The 14,063-nt window shown below is 42.8% G+C and overlaps 1 protein-coding gene and 1 non-coding gene across 2 annotated transcripts; both read left to right on the top strand.

Annotated features, from left to right (window-relative positions):
• Window positions 1-34: 34 nt before the first annotated feature.
• Window positions 35-7,659, top strand: RPL10 (ribosomal protein L10). The gene is made up of 6 exons (XM_058171100.1): window positions 35-163; window positions 5,472-5,530; window positions 5,774-5,881; window positions 5,965-6,103; window positions 6,449-6,611; window positions 7,429-7,659. The coding sequence occupies exons 1-6, from the start codon at window positions 141-143 to the stop codon at window positions 7,582-7,584; spliced, it is 648 nt and encodes a 215-aa protein (XP_058027083.1). The 5' UTR covers window positions 35-140; the 3' UTR covers window positions 7,585-7,659.
• LOC131193769 (small nucleolar RNA SNORA70) lies at window positions 6,168-6,301 on the top strand. Its single transcript, XR_009154021.1, has one exon. It is a non-coding gene; the product is annotated as a small nucleolar RNA SNORA70 (small nucleolar RNA).
• Window positions 7,660-14,063: the final 6,404 nt, after the last annotated feature.

The following is a 14,063-nucleotide window of genomic DNA, read 5'->3' as shown; positions in this document are numbered from 1 at the left end:
TCCGCTCGGCGAGGTATGTAGGCGTGTGATGGCGGGTAACGCGGCTCAGGGAAGGGGAAACCAACTAGGCCCCAGACCGAGTCTCGTGTTGAGCGGCGGCACTGAAATACTGTACCTCTTTCTCTTTCAGACCCGCAGTCATGGGCCGCCGACCAGCACGTTGGTGAGTTTGTGAAGTGCTTCATCCCCAGGATTGAGCAAAGGGAGCGTGGCTGGCTTTTCATTGGGAAGAGGCGACGTGCTTCTTCCGGAGGAGGGAGGGAGGGAAAGTGAGGCTTTACTCGTAGGACACTGTTTCCTAAAGTTGGGGTCGGAGGACTCCAGCCGGGTCCCCCAACAACCATTCGGGATAGTAAAATCAAAACTGTTTGCCAGATATTGAACATGCTTGCGCTGGTAAAAAAAATAGTGTCACTATTTTCGGGGTTTTTTTTTAATTAGGTTTTTTCATAAAAATGATAATATCTGAAAGGTTTAACTTTGCCATTTTCACGCGATCCAATAAATAAATTCTACAAATGCATCGGTTTTGTTTTATAATAAATACTGACAAATATGAACCAAAAAAAAAATCCCGTTCGGGGATCCTCCGTAGATTTTAAAAGTGGACAATTGCTCTGAGAACAAAACACTTTTTTAAAGAAACACGGGACTTAGTGGAAACTGCAGCAGTTGTTTGGGTCCTCCTCTAAACAGCAAATTCCTTTTGGATTTTTTTGAGAGTTTAGTATAACTGCAGTATATGGGCTGCAGTGATCCAGACAGTCACTTAATGGCAACAAAAATCCTTTTGCAGCCAAGATATGGGATGCCTAAATAATAATAATGATGGTTTGTGCTCGTAATGCAAAATCCATAATAAGGAGCTGTTCAGCCCTGCATCTCTCCCCAGTGGTCATCAGTTGTGAACAAGATATGAAGGAAATAGTTATTTCTAATGATTATCCCTGATTCTAATATGTTAACAGTACTTGACATCTTTGTAAAATTTATTTATTTATATGTAATGTATGTATGTCTTGGCGACGTTTCGACAAGGTCTCACTCATCTTCAGACTGGTGCTTTCGGCTTCATGCTTGTACAAGCAAAGTGTGGTCGGAGCTTCCATCTTTCTATAAATACTGGTGGGGAGGTGGGGAGTGTTGCTATAAGCGGGTTGGTTGGCTGTGTGGTTGCATCTTGATTGGTAGATAGAATGGGTTCTTGCAGATTAGTCGGCTGTTTCATAGCATCCTGTGTGGGTGTGGTCTTAGTTGTGTGCCCATTAGTCTTTTGTGTTGTAACAACCTGGTTAATGGGCTTCCTGGAAACATCCTGAGTTCTGGGAATGTGACCTCCTGAGTCTTGTGCTGTAACATCCTGGGTGGAAGATTGTGTTGTAACGTCCTGCGCTTTGGTGGTGTGGCCTCTGAAGTTCTGTGATGTAATCTACAGAAAAACCAACGGCTCCCTATGGTGTGTCCAAAAAAACCCACACACCAACCGCTACTTAAACGCACAATCACATCACCACCCTGCACAGATCAACTCCGTAGCCAAGACTCATCTCCAGAACCAAACGTCTAGCCGACAAAGACCACCTGAAAACTGAATTACACACTCTCACAAATGTATTAATCTCCAACGGATTCCAAAGAAACACAATTACCAACCTAATCCAAAGAGAGACACTGCCCAAGAACCAAGACACAGAACAAGACAAAGGCATCGCCCTCCTCCCGTACATCAAAGGCACCACAGATAAAATCAGCAAAATTATCCACAAACAACATCAAGACAGCCTTCTGCACAGACCAAAAAATAGCCAACATCTTAAGAAACCCCAAAGACAAGATCCAGCTAGAAAACCAAGGAGTCTATGAAATACCATGCAAAATCTGCCCAGCCACATACATTGGACAAACTAATAGGAGAATAAATGCATGCATCGCAGAACACAAGAACGCAGTCAGAAAAGAAGAAAAAAACCTCCCTTTTCCAGCACCTTAAAACCACAGGACATGAAATTGATTTTGAAGGAACCAAATTAATCTCCAAAACCGAACACTACAAGAGAATAATTATAGAAGCCATTGAAATATAGAAACACCCCCACAACATGAACAAACGTGACAAAACCTCCCGCCTACCAAACATCTGGAAACTAGCCTTAGTCAACAAACAAGTCCCAACCACAAAAATTGACACTGGACCCAGGATAACACGACGCCACCACCAATCACCTTCACAAGATTCAAACCCAAACCCATCCCACGGACGAAACACAACCACCATCCAGAAGCCAGATCATGCTGGCACCATTGGCTGCTGTGCCCCACTCCAATCCCCACACAAGGCAAGCTACACACGCCAGGAACACATGACAAGACCTCGGACTCGGAGCCAAACCAAAACCCGGGATACTGCATCACAGCCATCTACTCAGGACATCATATAACAGAACTCCAGAGGCCACAACATCAAAGCTCAGGACGTTTCACCCAGGATGTTACAGCACAAGACTCAGGAGGTCACATTCCCAGAACTCAAGATGTTTCCAGGAAGCCGATTAACCAGGTTGTTACAATACAAAAGACTAATGGGCACACAACTAGGACCACACCCACACAGGATGCTACGAAACAGCTGACTAATCTGCAAACACCCACTCCATCTACCAATCAAGATGCAACCACACAGCCAACCAACCCGCTTATAGCAACACTCCCCACCTCCCCACCAGTATTTATAGAGACAGCAGCTCCGACCACGCTTTGCTCGCACAAGCATGAAGCCGAAAGCACCAGCCTGAAGATGATGAGTGAGACCTCATTGAAACCTACTATGCCCGTGAAAACCTACGAAAACATACATATACATACATACATACATATATATACAGTGGGATAAAAAAGTATTTAGTCAGCCACCAGTTGTGCAAGTTCTCCCACTGAAAAAGATGAGAGAGGCCTGTAATTGTTATCATAGGTATACCTCAACTAGGAGAGACAACATGAGAAAACACATCCAGAAAATCACATTGTCTGATTTGTAACGAATTTATTTGCAAATTATGGTGGAAAATAAGTATTTGGTCACAACAAACAAGCAAGATTTCTGGCTCTCACAGACCTGTAACTTCTACTTTAAGAGGCTCCTCTGTTCTCCACTCATTACCTGTATTAATGGTACCTGTTTGAACTTGTTATCAGTATAAAAGACACCTGTCCACAACCTCAAACAGTCACACTCCAAACTCCACTATGGTGAAGACCAAAGAGCTGTCGAAAGACACCAGAAACAAAATTGTAGACCTGCACCAGGCTGGGAAGACTGAATCTGCAACACGCAAGCAGCTTGGTGTGAAGAAATCAACTGTGGGAGGAATAATTAGAAAATGGAAGACATACAAGACCACTCATAATCTCCCTCGATCTGGGGCTCCATGCAAGATCTCACCCCGTGGGGTCAAAATGATCACAAGAACAGTGAGCAAATACCCCAGAACCACACGGGGGCGGGGGCGGGGGGCTAGTGAATGACCTGCAGAGAGCTGGGACCAACGTAACAAAGGCTACCATCAGTAACACACTACACCGCCAGGGACTCAGATCCTGCAGTGCCAGACATGTCCCCCTGCTTAAGCCAGTACATGTCCGGGCCCGTCTGAAGTTTGCTAGAGAGCATTTGGATGATGCAGAAGAGGATTGGGAGAATGTCATATGGTCAGATGAAACCAAAGTAGAACTGTTTGGTAGAAACTCAACTCGTCGTGTTTGGAGGAGAGAGAATGCTGAGTTGCATCCAAAGAACACCATACCTACTGTGAAGCATGGGGGTGGCAACATCATGCTGTGGGGCTGTTTCTCTGCAAAGGGACCAGGACGACTGATCCGTGTAAAGGAAAGAATGAATGGGGCCATGTATCGTGAGATTTTGAGTGCAAACCTCCTTCCATCAGCAAGGGCATTGAAGATGAAACCTGGCTGGGTCTTTCAGCATGACAATGATCCTAAACACACCGCCTGGGCAACGAAGGAGTGGCTCCGTAAGAAGCATTTCAAGGTCCTGGAGTGGCCTAGCCAGTCACCAGATCTCAACCCCATAGAAAACCTTTGGAGGGAGTTGAAAGTCCGTGTTGCCCAGCGACAGCCCCAAAACATCACTGCTCTAGAGGAGATCTGCATGGAGGAATGGGCCAACATACCAGCAACAGTGTGTGAAAACCTTGTGAAGACGTACAGAAAACGTTTGACCTCTGTAATTGCCAACAAAGGATATATAACAAAGTATTGAGATGAACTTTTGATATTGACCAAATACTTATTTTCCACCATAATTTGCAAATAAATTCGTTACAAATCAGACAATGTGATTTTCTGGATGTGTTTTCTCATGTTGTCTCTCCTAGTTGAGGTATACCTATGATAACAATTACAGGCCCCTCTCATCTTTTTCAGTGGGAGAACTTGCACAACTGGTAACTAACTAAATACTTTTTTACCCCACTGTATATATATATATATATATATCCATCCTTCATAGAATTTATGTGTGAACATATAGCAACAATCTAATCTTTCTTTGCGATGTGTATATGTAACATGGGTTTAACAGGTGAGATCATTTAAACAGCAGATCTGATTTATAGCTATTTGTAACATACTGGGTTTGGACATGCTTTCATGTGAGTCAAAAGCCTACACCAAGCAGCATTGTTGATGTTCTCTGATGGGAGGGGTGTTTAGAGAAGGAGTTCTAAAATTGGATTGCCACCCCCACCCCGAAAGGGTGGTTGACTTGAAATCTAAGTGAGCAGGCTCTACAAAATAAGCTGTCAGGCTTGCAGGAGTGAAGTGAGGAACATAACCAGAGTGGCATTTGAGAGAAGGCTAAATCCACGAGTTTTAACCATCTGTTAGAACTATGCCAATCACAGAAACACTGATTAATTAACAGTTTCCCTCTAGTGTGACATGTAAGTATCAATAGATGGTATTGGATAGCAAAATTCAGGATTGTCCATTATTTTACATTTCTAGTTTTTTATGGTGCAGGGCAGCTTTGAATTTAAGTCATCACCAAGTAGGTACAGGCAAAAAAACCCTCACCTGGAAATAAACCATAAATTTTCCAATGGCAAGTGAACAAATTGCCAAGAGGGCTGAAGCTTTCTGTTCCATTTTAATTAATATAAAAATGCAAGTTTGTGCTGCAGGAAGCAGCTCTCTGCTATATCTCTTGTCACTTTTCTTCAGACTAATAAATGGCTTTGTACTAGAAGGGTGATATGATACGGTTTACTTCTAAAGCCAGTTTCTTGATCTCCCCCGCTGCTCCATTTCAGTAACAGGTTGATCAATTGGAAATTGTTACGACCACCCTACTAAAGAATAGCTCTCTCAACTTAACATTTCTCCAAAAGAGTAATACCAATTTATTTAAATCAAGGAACTATAATTTCCCTCTCACAACTTTCATTTTTCTCTAGTTATCGATACTGCAAGAATAAGCCTTATCCTAAGTCCCGCTTCTGCAGGGGTGTTCCTGGTAAGTAGGATGTTAACATTTTCTGGGGTTTAACTATTATTTAAAAACCTATTTAATAATATGCATAACCTGTAATTTTGGAGAGCCATGTAATATTGATTCTGATCCTTTTCTGGCTAAGAGAACCCAGTTGCCTCATCAAAATGTTGGTTCCTAATTTAATCAGTAATTTCACAATTGATAATATCAGAAATCGATGCTCATTTATTTCAATATGACCTCATATAAGAATTTTTTTTTCAGATCCCAAGATCAGGATATTTGATCTGGGCAGGAAAAAGGCTAAAGTTGATGAGTTCCCACTCTGTGGGCACATGGTGTCAGATGAATATGAGCAATTATCATCAGAAGGTAAGTAGCAGATAGTACAACCTATCTGCTTGAATGCTACTGGTTTGTAATCTGCCATATTTATACCTTGTGTATTCCTTTAGCTCTAGAAGCTGCTCGTATCTGTGCCAACAAATACATGGTGAAGAGTTGTGGCAAGGACGGTTTTCACATCCGCGTGCGCCTGCACCCCTTCCATGTCATCCGCATCAACAAAATGTTATCATGTGCTGGAGCTGACAGGTGAAAAATGTGTTACAGAACCAGTTTTGGTGTGTCTGGCATGTGGGAAAGTATGAGAATGAACCTGCAGTCAATTAAGCCGACCAACCACTGTTGCTATCAGCGGCTGGTGTGCACTGTCTGCACACAGCAATTCCCTTGGTTGTGTACGTGCCATGTTTATTGTACAGAGCACCTTAAGGGACCTTGGGAACATATATTAGACAAGTATAGAAACAAGCAGAATGTGAGTGGTTGACTTCACTGTTGAGAAATTATGCTAAAAGAGTTTGATTGGTAGTTCATTGATGGTATCAGCATCAGTTCAATGTACAACTTGCAAATTATGCTTTGGCTTCTTACTAGGCTCCAGACTGGAATGCGTGGTGCTTTTGGCAAGCCTCAGGGCACTGTGGCCCGTGTGCATATTGGCCAAGTCATCATGTCCATCCGCACCAAGGTGCAAAACAAGGAGCATGTTATTGAAGCGCTACGCAGAGCCAAATTCAAATTTCCTGGACGTCAGAAGGTAGGTTTTGTAAATATGTTAAATTTCTCAGTTTGCCTGGGAGACCTTGTCATTGGGTTGCTATTCTTATCTCTGATTTGTTACATTTATGTCTCACCATAATCCAAATAGATTTGTCAGTTCCATAAAAGTTCCTTTTTATTCTTTCCAATCCACTGAGTACTGGAAATAGATCACCTACTGGGCTTAGGATTCTTATTTGTCGGCAGGATACCTCTGAATAGTGAATACAAAAGGAATAAATGGGAGGGAGGGCAGAAATTTTAAAAAAAATACAAACATGGCCTAAATCTGGCTGGGGAATGCAGAGAAAAGTAATGTTCCAGGGAATCTATGTGGGAAAATGGTAATGTTTCTAACCCTCAGCAAATTTAAGATGTGTGGACTCCAACTCCCAGAATTCCCCAGCCAGCAGAGGCTTAGATTGCTGCCAATTGGTCCATTGTAATCCCTCTTTTCTCCTTTCTTCCGCTCACATGATCCAGAGCTGACTGTTTCCCAGTACACACATACACTGTAGCATGCAGTTGAAGTATGTGGGAAACACAAATATAGTTCAGCACAGAGAGAAAAAATATAGAAGCCTCCTATGTCCACTGCTGATGAAGGGGTTGGGAAGCAATCCAAGAGACATATGTCTCCATTCCTTCTCTGCCTTTTTCGTATATTATGCTAACTGCCTCTAGATGGAATGAGAATTTAGGCATTTGTGACTCTTAGCTCTTCGAAGACAATTATATAGGGTGCTTCAGCCTTTTCAGCACAGATTGGATTCCTGGCCATTCTCATTTATTCTCTCTCTCTCTCCCTTTTTCAGATCCATATTTCTAAGAAATGGGGCTTCACCAAATTCAATGCTGATATGTTTGAGGAAATGGTGTCTGAGAAGCGCCTCATCCCTGATGGCTGTGGAGTTAAATACATACCCAACAGGGGTCCTTTAGATAAATGGCGTGCCTTGCATGCAGCCTGAGAGTGTGATGTAACTAGAGGACAACACTGCTAATTTCTTGACAGAAAAATGCATCAAAATAAACAGCTCTGTGTACCTACTGTGTGATTGTTACTGTTAGGGTACATCTTTTCAAGATGTACCCCAACAAATGTCTCTGACTTGATATGTTGCATACATAAGGAAAGGAGAGAAGCCCAATATTTGCATGGCAAAAATTCAGAATTGGATTCTTCTGTGTTTTTGGAACATTATTTTCAGTGGGAATGCCTGAAAACTGCCTAAAATGCCTAAGTGTGCAGTTACCAATCTAGTCCTTGCAACATATCAGTGTAATTAGTTATTTCTACTGAGTATGTAATTTGTTCAGTTTGAAAAACTTGCTTCAGAAGAGGATGTTTTAAGTGATTGAGGGTTATAACGGGTAAATATGATATTGTCCATACTACTTTTGGCAAGGATTTTAGAACAAGTTGCCATTTTTTTCTTCAGCCAACCACGTTTTATCAGAACTCTCCACTATGACCTGTCTGTCTTGGATGGCTATCCATGGCATAGCTCATTGCTTCATTGACCTGCGCAAACCTGGTGAGGTGCCTCGCGATCGATCTCTGCCCTCCTGTCAACACCGTCTGCGACCGGTCAGAGAGGTAGGAGGAGAACCACCGATAAACGGTGCCTCCCACTCCCAACCCCTCCAACCGGGGTTTCAGCAGCAAGATACCATGGTCGATGGTATCAAAAGCCGATGAGAGATCTAACAGGACCAAGGCAGAGGAGCAACCCCTGTCCCTGGCCCTCCAGAGGTCATCCACCAACGCGACCAAAGCTGTCTCCGTGCTGTGCCCGGGTCGGAAGCCGGACTGGAACGGGTCTAGATAGACAGCTTCCTCCAGGTACTGAGGAAACTGCCACGCCACCACACTCTCTACAACCTTCGCGATAAAGCGAAGGTTGGAGACTGGACGGTAATTCCCCAAAATAGCTGGGTCCAGGGAAGGCTTCTTGAGGAGGGGTCTCACCACCGCCTCTTTCAAGGCGGCGGGGAAGATCCCCTCCATCAAAGAAGCATTTATAATCCCCTGGAGCCAGCCTCGTGTCACCTCCTGTGTGGCCAGCACCAGCCAGGAGGGGCACGGGTCCAGTAAACATGTAGTGGCATGCAGCCTCCCCAGCAGCCTGTCCACGTCCTCGGGAGTCACAGAATCGAACTCATCCCAAACGGTTTTGTACTGAGGATAGCAAGACATTCTGGGACTAACATAGGTTAAGGGAAATAGAGACAATTTTAAAAACAAGATTGACAAACAATAAAAATGTAAATGATAAATGATTCAGAAGGAGTTCCAAATTTTAAGTTACTTCCTGTTCATATGAAGGGCAAGGAGTCCTTGACATCTCTGCTATTTGAAATTATTTTATCTGTCCTTGTTTCTGAAATGTCTGTTCTTAAAACGGTTACTTGGGCAGAAAAAGCTATTTGAAATGCTCCCTTTTGAATCAATATGTTAATGGGACCATAAATTAGATTTAAGCCGTAGTTCTTTTTACCACAGTTTATTGGGTAAAGTGGGTTCACACAACATGGTATATCCATGAACCATATTCTACAAGCCAGAATGGCTGACTTCACACAGGATATGAATCTAACAACCGTAATGTGATTTGATGGTTTGGTTTGTACAGCATCCTAAATCTAAGGAGACACCTATGTTCACACAACATAGCAACTGTCCAGAAACTTACGATTTAACCTACTTGATTAAATGTCTGAGTTCTGAGTCACAAAATAATTTCATTTTAGCCTAAAATAGGCTAAAAAAACTGTTTAGTGTAAACAAGCAATACATATTTTGTGGGGGATTTTAAATTTGTTAAGTAACATCTTGATTGCATGTTAAGCCTATTTTTATCTTAAGATTGGCAATGGCATTTTAACTTGGAGAGTTTCAGACAACTGAATTTTTATCAAATATTATACTAATCAAACTTACATTCTCAAATATAGATAATAAACTTCCAGCACTCTTCTGTAGGACCTCAAAAGCCTATTCTGCTGCTAGTGCCTTGATAACATTCTTGTGGTAAAACCGTTGTTCCTGCAAATAATAACAAATAACTATTACTGCATATCACAGCTGCAAAAGACTATTTAGATAACTGGGTCCACTTTTTCGGTTGCCTCAAAGGTACTTTATTTTCAAGAAGGAGCTGGACTTTCAAGAAAGCATTTTTGGGATGACCATGACCTGGATGATTGAGAATATCCATAGACACTTTTTCTTTTGCTTCAAACACATCCAGTAAAGCAAGACTGTGGAGAACTGGCTCTACTATACAGGTAGCCCTCGATTTACAGCTATTTGTTTAGTGACTTAAAGTTACAAGAGTACTGAAAACAATGACTTATGATCATTTTTCACATGACTTGCAGCAGCTCCATGGTCACCTGATCAAACTTCAGGCGCTTGGCAACTGGCGTGCATTTATGACTGTTGCGGTGTCCCAGAGTCATACGGTTATCTTTTATATCCTTCTGACAAAGTCAATGGGGAAAAGCCAGATTGGCTAAAAAATTGTTTTAGTAACTGAACAACTGCAGGAGTTCACTTAACTGGCAAGAAAGGTCAAAAAATGGGACACAATTCACTTAATCACTGCTTGCTTAGCAATGGAAATGTTGAACTGGTAAGGACTATCTACAGTATAAAGGTAAAGGTTCCCCTCGCACATATGTGCTAGTCGTTCCTGACTCTAGGGGGCGGTGCTCATCTCCGTTTCAAAGCCGAAGAGCCAGCACTTTCCGAAGATATCTCTGTGGTCATGTGGCCGGCAGGACTAAACGTCAAAGGTGCACAGAACGCTGTTACTTTCCCACCAAAGTTGGTCCCTATTTTGCTACTTAAATTTTTTACGTGCTTTCGAACTGCTAGGTTGGCAGAAGCTGGGACAAGTAATGGGAGCTCACCCTGTTACACGGCACTAGGGATTCCAACCACTGAACTACCAACCTTTCGATCTCCAAGTTCAGCGTCTTACCCACTGAGCCACCGCGTCCCCTCAGTATAGTCCTACAAAGAGGGTTTGTTTTTCATAACACTGAAATCAGGATTTCCTGTCTGTGACTCCTTAAGAGATCACCTTGATGAAGTTTTAGACTTTTGTCTGGGAAAAGAGATGGGATGGTGAGAGCTACCTGGGACCCACCCAAAAGAAATTCATTGTTTGAACTGGAAAAACGGATCTGTTCTCTCTATTCAAGGCAATGAAATTGGCCACTGACATGAAATCCTAGGAGTTATTTCAGTGTTTGGGGTGATCAACACTGAAAGTGAGCAATAAAAATTACACTGACATTGGAAACAACGAAAAGCAAGTGACAGTGAAGCTCACTTCTATGACTAAAGCAACATACAAGTTGACAACATCCTACTCCTGGGCTCCATTTGACCTTTATTTAGTAGGGACCTAGTGTAGGTTAGAGATTACTTACTTTCCCCATTGCCCTTCACTTTATAGAATAGGCTAGTGGACAACTTAGAATTCCCGCTGGGTCTTGGGAGCAAGCTTCAGCTTCACCTCAACCGGGTAGTGATCACTGATTTCTAAGGCCTATAAAAATGAGAAAATCTGAGTTCTTCAGGCTTGCCATATATAAACATTCCTTTTTTTTTTAAAGGAGAGAGAATAACCAAGTCTGTTCACCTCTTCTTCAGACAGTCCAAGTGCCTCTGTGAAATTGTATGGCTTTGCTGATCCGGACACAACAGCAGAGAGTAATTCTTCTCCATGAACTATGATTCTAAGAGAAAAACAGTGACAGTTGGGCTCAGGTTTCAGAAAGGTACTTTACAAATGGCCAATTTGTGTCAGGAAGCAGAACAGTGTAACATTCCTGGAGGACTGGTAGGCCTGACTGGGGAAGGGATTCAGAAGTGTTCTGCCTGCATTTCTAACCTTCATTCAATAGAATATTCAATAGAGCAGCCCTATGGTGTTATTAATGAGTGACTGCTTGTCTCTAAGGCTGCCAATGATAAGACTCTCTGTGGGATGATGGAAACATTTTGGAGAAAGCAGATGGCTGAACTTGAACGCTGCAGTTTAGTACCTGTCGTAAGAACAGCAAGTGCGGTGGCTGACGGTGGTATCTTCTTCGTCGCTGATCAGCCAATGGAAGGCAGGGTGATTGCGCAGGCGGATCCTGGCCCACGCGCTCATTGGGATGTAGGCACCACCTGCATTCAGGTCTCCCAGCACCATCACATTCTATTAAGGTGAAGCAGGAAGGAAGATTGGAAGCATTCCTTGGCTCGTCTAGTTCAGCAATATCCAACCCCTGCTCCCAGAATGTACCTCCGTTTTCCACCAGTGCATTAGTTCCATGCATACTTCAAACAGCAGGTCAAGCTCATGGACGGCTTCCCGAGGACAGGTATGGTGCAAGAGTAGCACAAAGTCTGAAGCAACTGTGTAGAGGTGATAGCAATACAGGCAACATGAGCTGATAAGGATTTATTCACATCTACCAATACACTTGCAGAGACCAGCTTAGTGTAGTGATTAAGGTACCAAGCTAAAAACTAGTCTGTGAGTTCTCGCCTTAACAAAAGCCAACTGGGTGACCTTGGGCCAGTCACTTTGTCTCAGTTGTAGGAAGCAGGAGAGGGCAAATCACTTCTGAAAACCTTGCCAAGAAAATTGCAGGGACTACATCAGTTAACAGGTGAAGGCATAAAAAAAGCCGTTCACTTCCAAGCACCTTAGAAGGACTTCCTCATGGCAACAAAAATTGGACCCAAAATAAACATATATCATGGCACAATTGTATCTTGCGTTGTTTTTGTCCTTTTCGTTGTTTGCAAATAATTATGGGCATTCAAAATGTTAGACTTCAAGTATATTATACAGTACACTTTAGATTTATATTAAGCTTTTCTATTTAGTAACTGTAAATCATCAATACTGGTCCAAAAAACTACTTGGATGTTCTTGAATACCTCAGTCAAGATAGGATGCTGAATTATTACTCCAATGTACTTTTTTAAAGCACAGGATACAAAACATTCTGCCTATAACCCCACTAACTCTTCCATTATTAGTTAGTGCTCTATAGAGCAGAAAAAACAATTAGCCACAAAACTCAGACACAGTTTCCACCATATTTACTGGGTTATATTTCTTACAATCGTGTGCTAAACCTGCTTCACAGCTGGAAAGTTCTGGTTACAAAATACAAGGATTTCAGTTCTTGATGTTTTTTCTTTTGCCATATCTGACTGGGTGGCCGCTGAGGTCCTGGCTTTAAGAAACCTTTGCCCAAAACAAGTTCTTAGCTCTATGAACAGAACCACTAACTTACCTGTGTATGGGGAATGGAAACGCACAGCAAAGGGTCCCCTAGCAAAATCTCTGACATCCTCCTCTCCAACTTGGCACCAAGCCATAACTGACACAGCATCCCGACTGTCAGTGAGAAAAATAATCAGGATATATAATGATTGTGTCCATGAGGGTTCGTTATCCGAAGTATGGACTCTTCCTCTGGATTTTGTTTCCTTTGGTATGTCAGGCTTTTGACAGTTGCCTCAGAGTATTTCGATCCAAGCATGATTCTCACAGAACCTTTTTTAGCAAGATTTATTGAAATGAAAGGAGTATAAGATTTTTGGGCAATTATACTATTTCACATTGAGAACCAATTCACTCCCTATTTCCTTAGGACTTTTCTAGTTTCCTGTAACTTTCCTGTAATCCAGAGAAGAAGGTTTTTCCCCCGATGGTAGTGAAAAGCTTGTAGCTGAATTTTTAAAAGCTTGTTATCTGAATTTTAATCCGAGAACTCACCATTACATCATATACAAAAATGAATTTAGATTTGAGACAGCCTTCCCCAAATCACCTTGGACAATTACTGTTACATAGCATTGTAGGGGCCGAGGTTCTTTTGAAGGACCAGACTGGGGACAACCATCCTAGAGATTTTGGAATCCCGAGAGGTGGCATGCAGCGAAGAAGAGGCTTAGGGGTTTTTTAAATATGTGTTTTATTAAATTTTTTAATAAGCATTTATGGGGAGGGAGGGGGGGGTTGGGTGGGGGGGGGACACCCACGGGGGGTTAGGCTTGTCCCTGCTAGGGTTCCTGATTTGGAGGTCTTTGATACGGAGGTAGCAGAGGAGGTTAAAACTCAACCATTTAAGGGCTTATCTATTGGCACGGTACGAGGGAGGGGCAGATATGGCGCAAGCGGGGGCTCATATCATGTGCGGGGAGTACGCTCTCGCTGTCTGCGAGCAATTGCGCGCTCCGGGCCCCCAAGCTTGTCTCGTTTCCCGAGTGGCTATGTCCCCAGGAACCTGGACCTTCGATTGCTGCTATGCAATGCCAGGTACGTCGTAAATAAAGCCCCCCTCATAGCCGATCTTATTCAAGGGGGGGCGGATCTGATGGCCATTTCGGAGACCTGGTTGGGCGCAGAAGGGGGGGTTCCCCTGGTCA

Source organism: Ahaetulla prasina, chromosome 2 (assembly GCF_028640845.1).
Source record: "Ahaetulla prasina isolate Xishuangbanna chromosome 2, ASM2864084v1, whole genome shotgun sequence".
NCBI classification, from domain to species: Eukaryota; Metazoa; Chordata; class Lepidosauria; order Squamata; family Colubridae; genus Ahaetulla; species Ahaetulla prasina.
The sequence above is the reverse complement of the archived record's forward strand: the minus strand, read 5'-3'. Positions and strand labels throughout refer to the sequence as shown.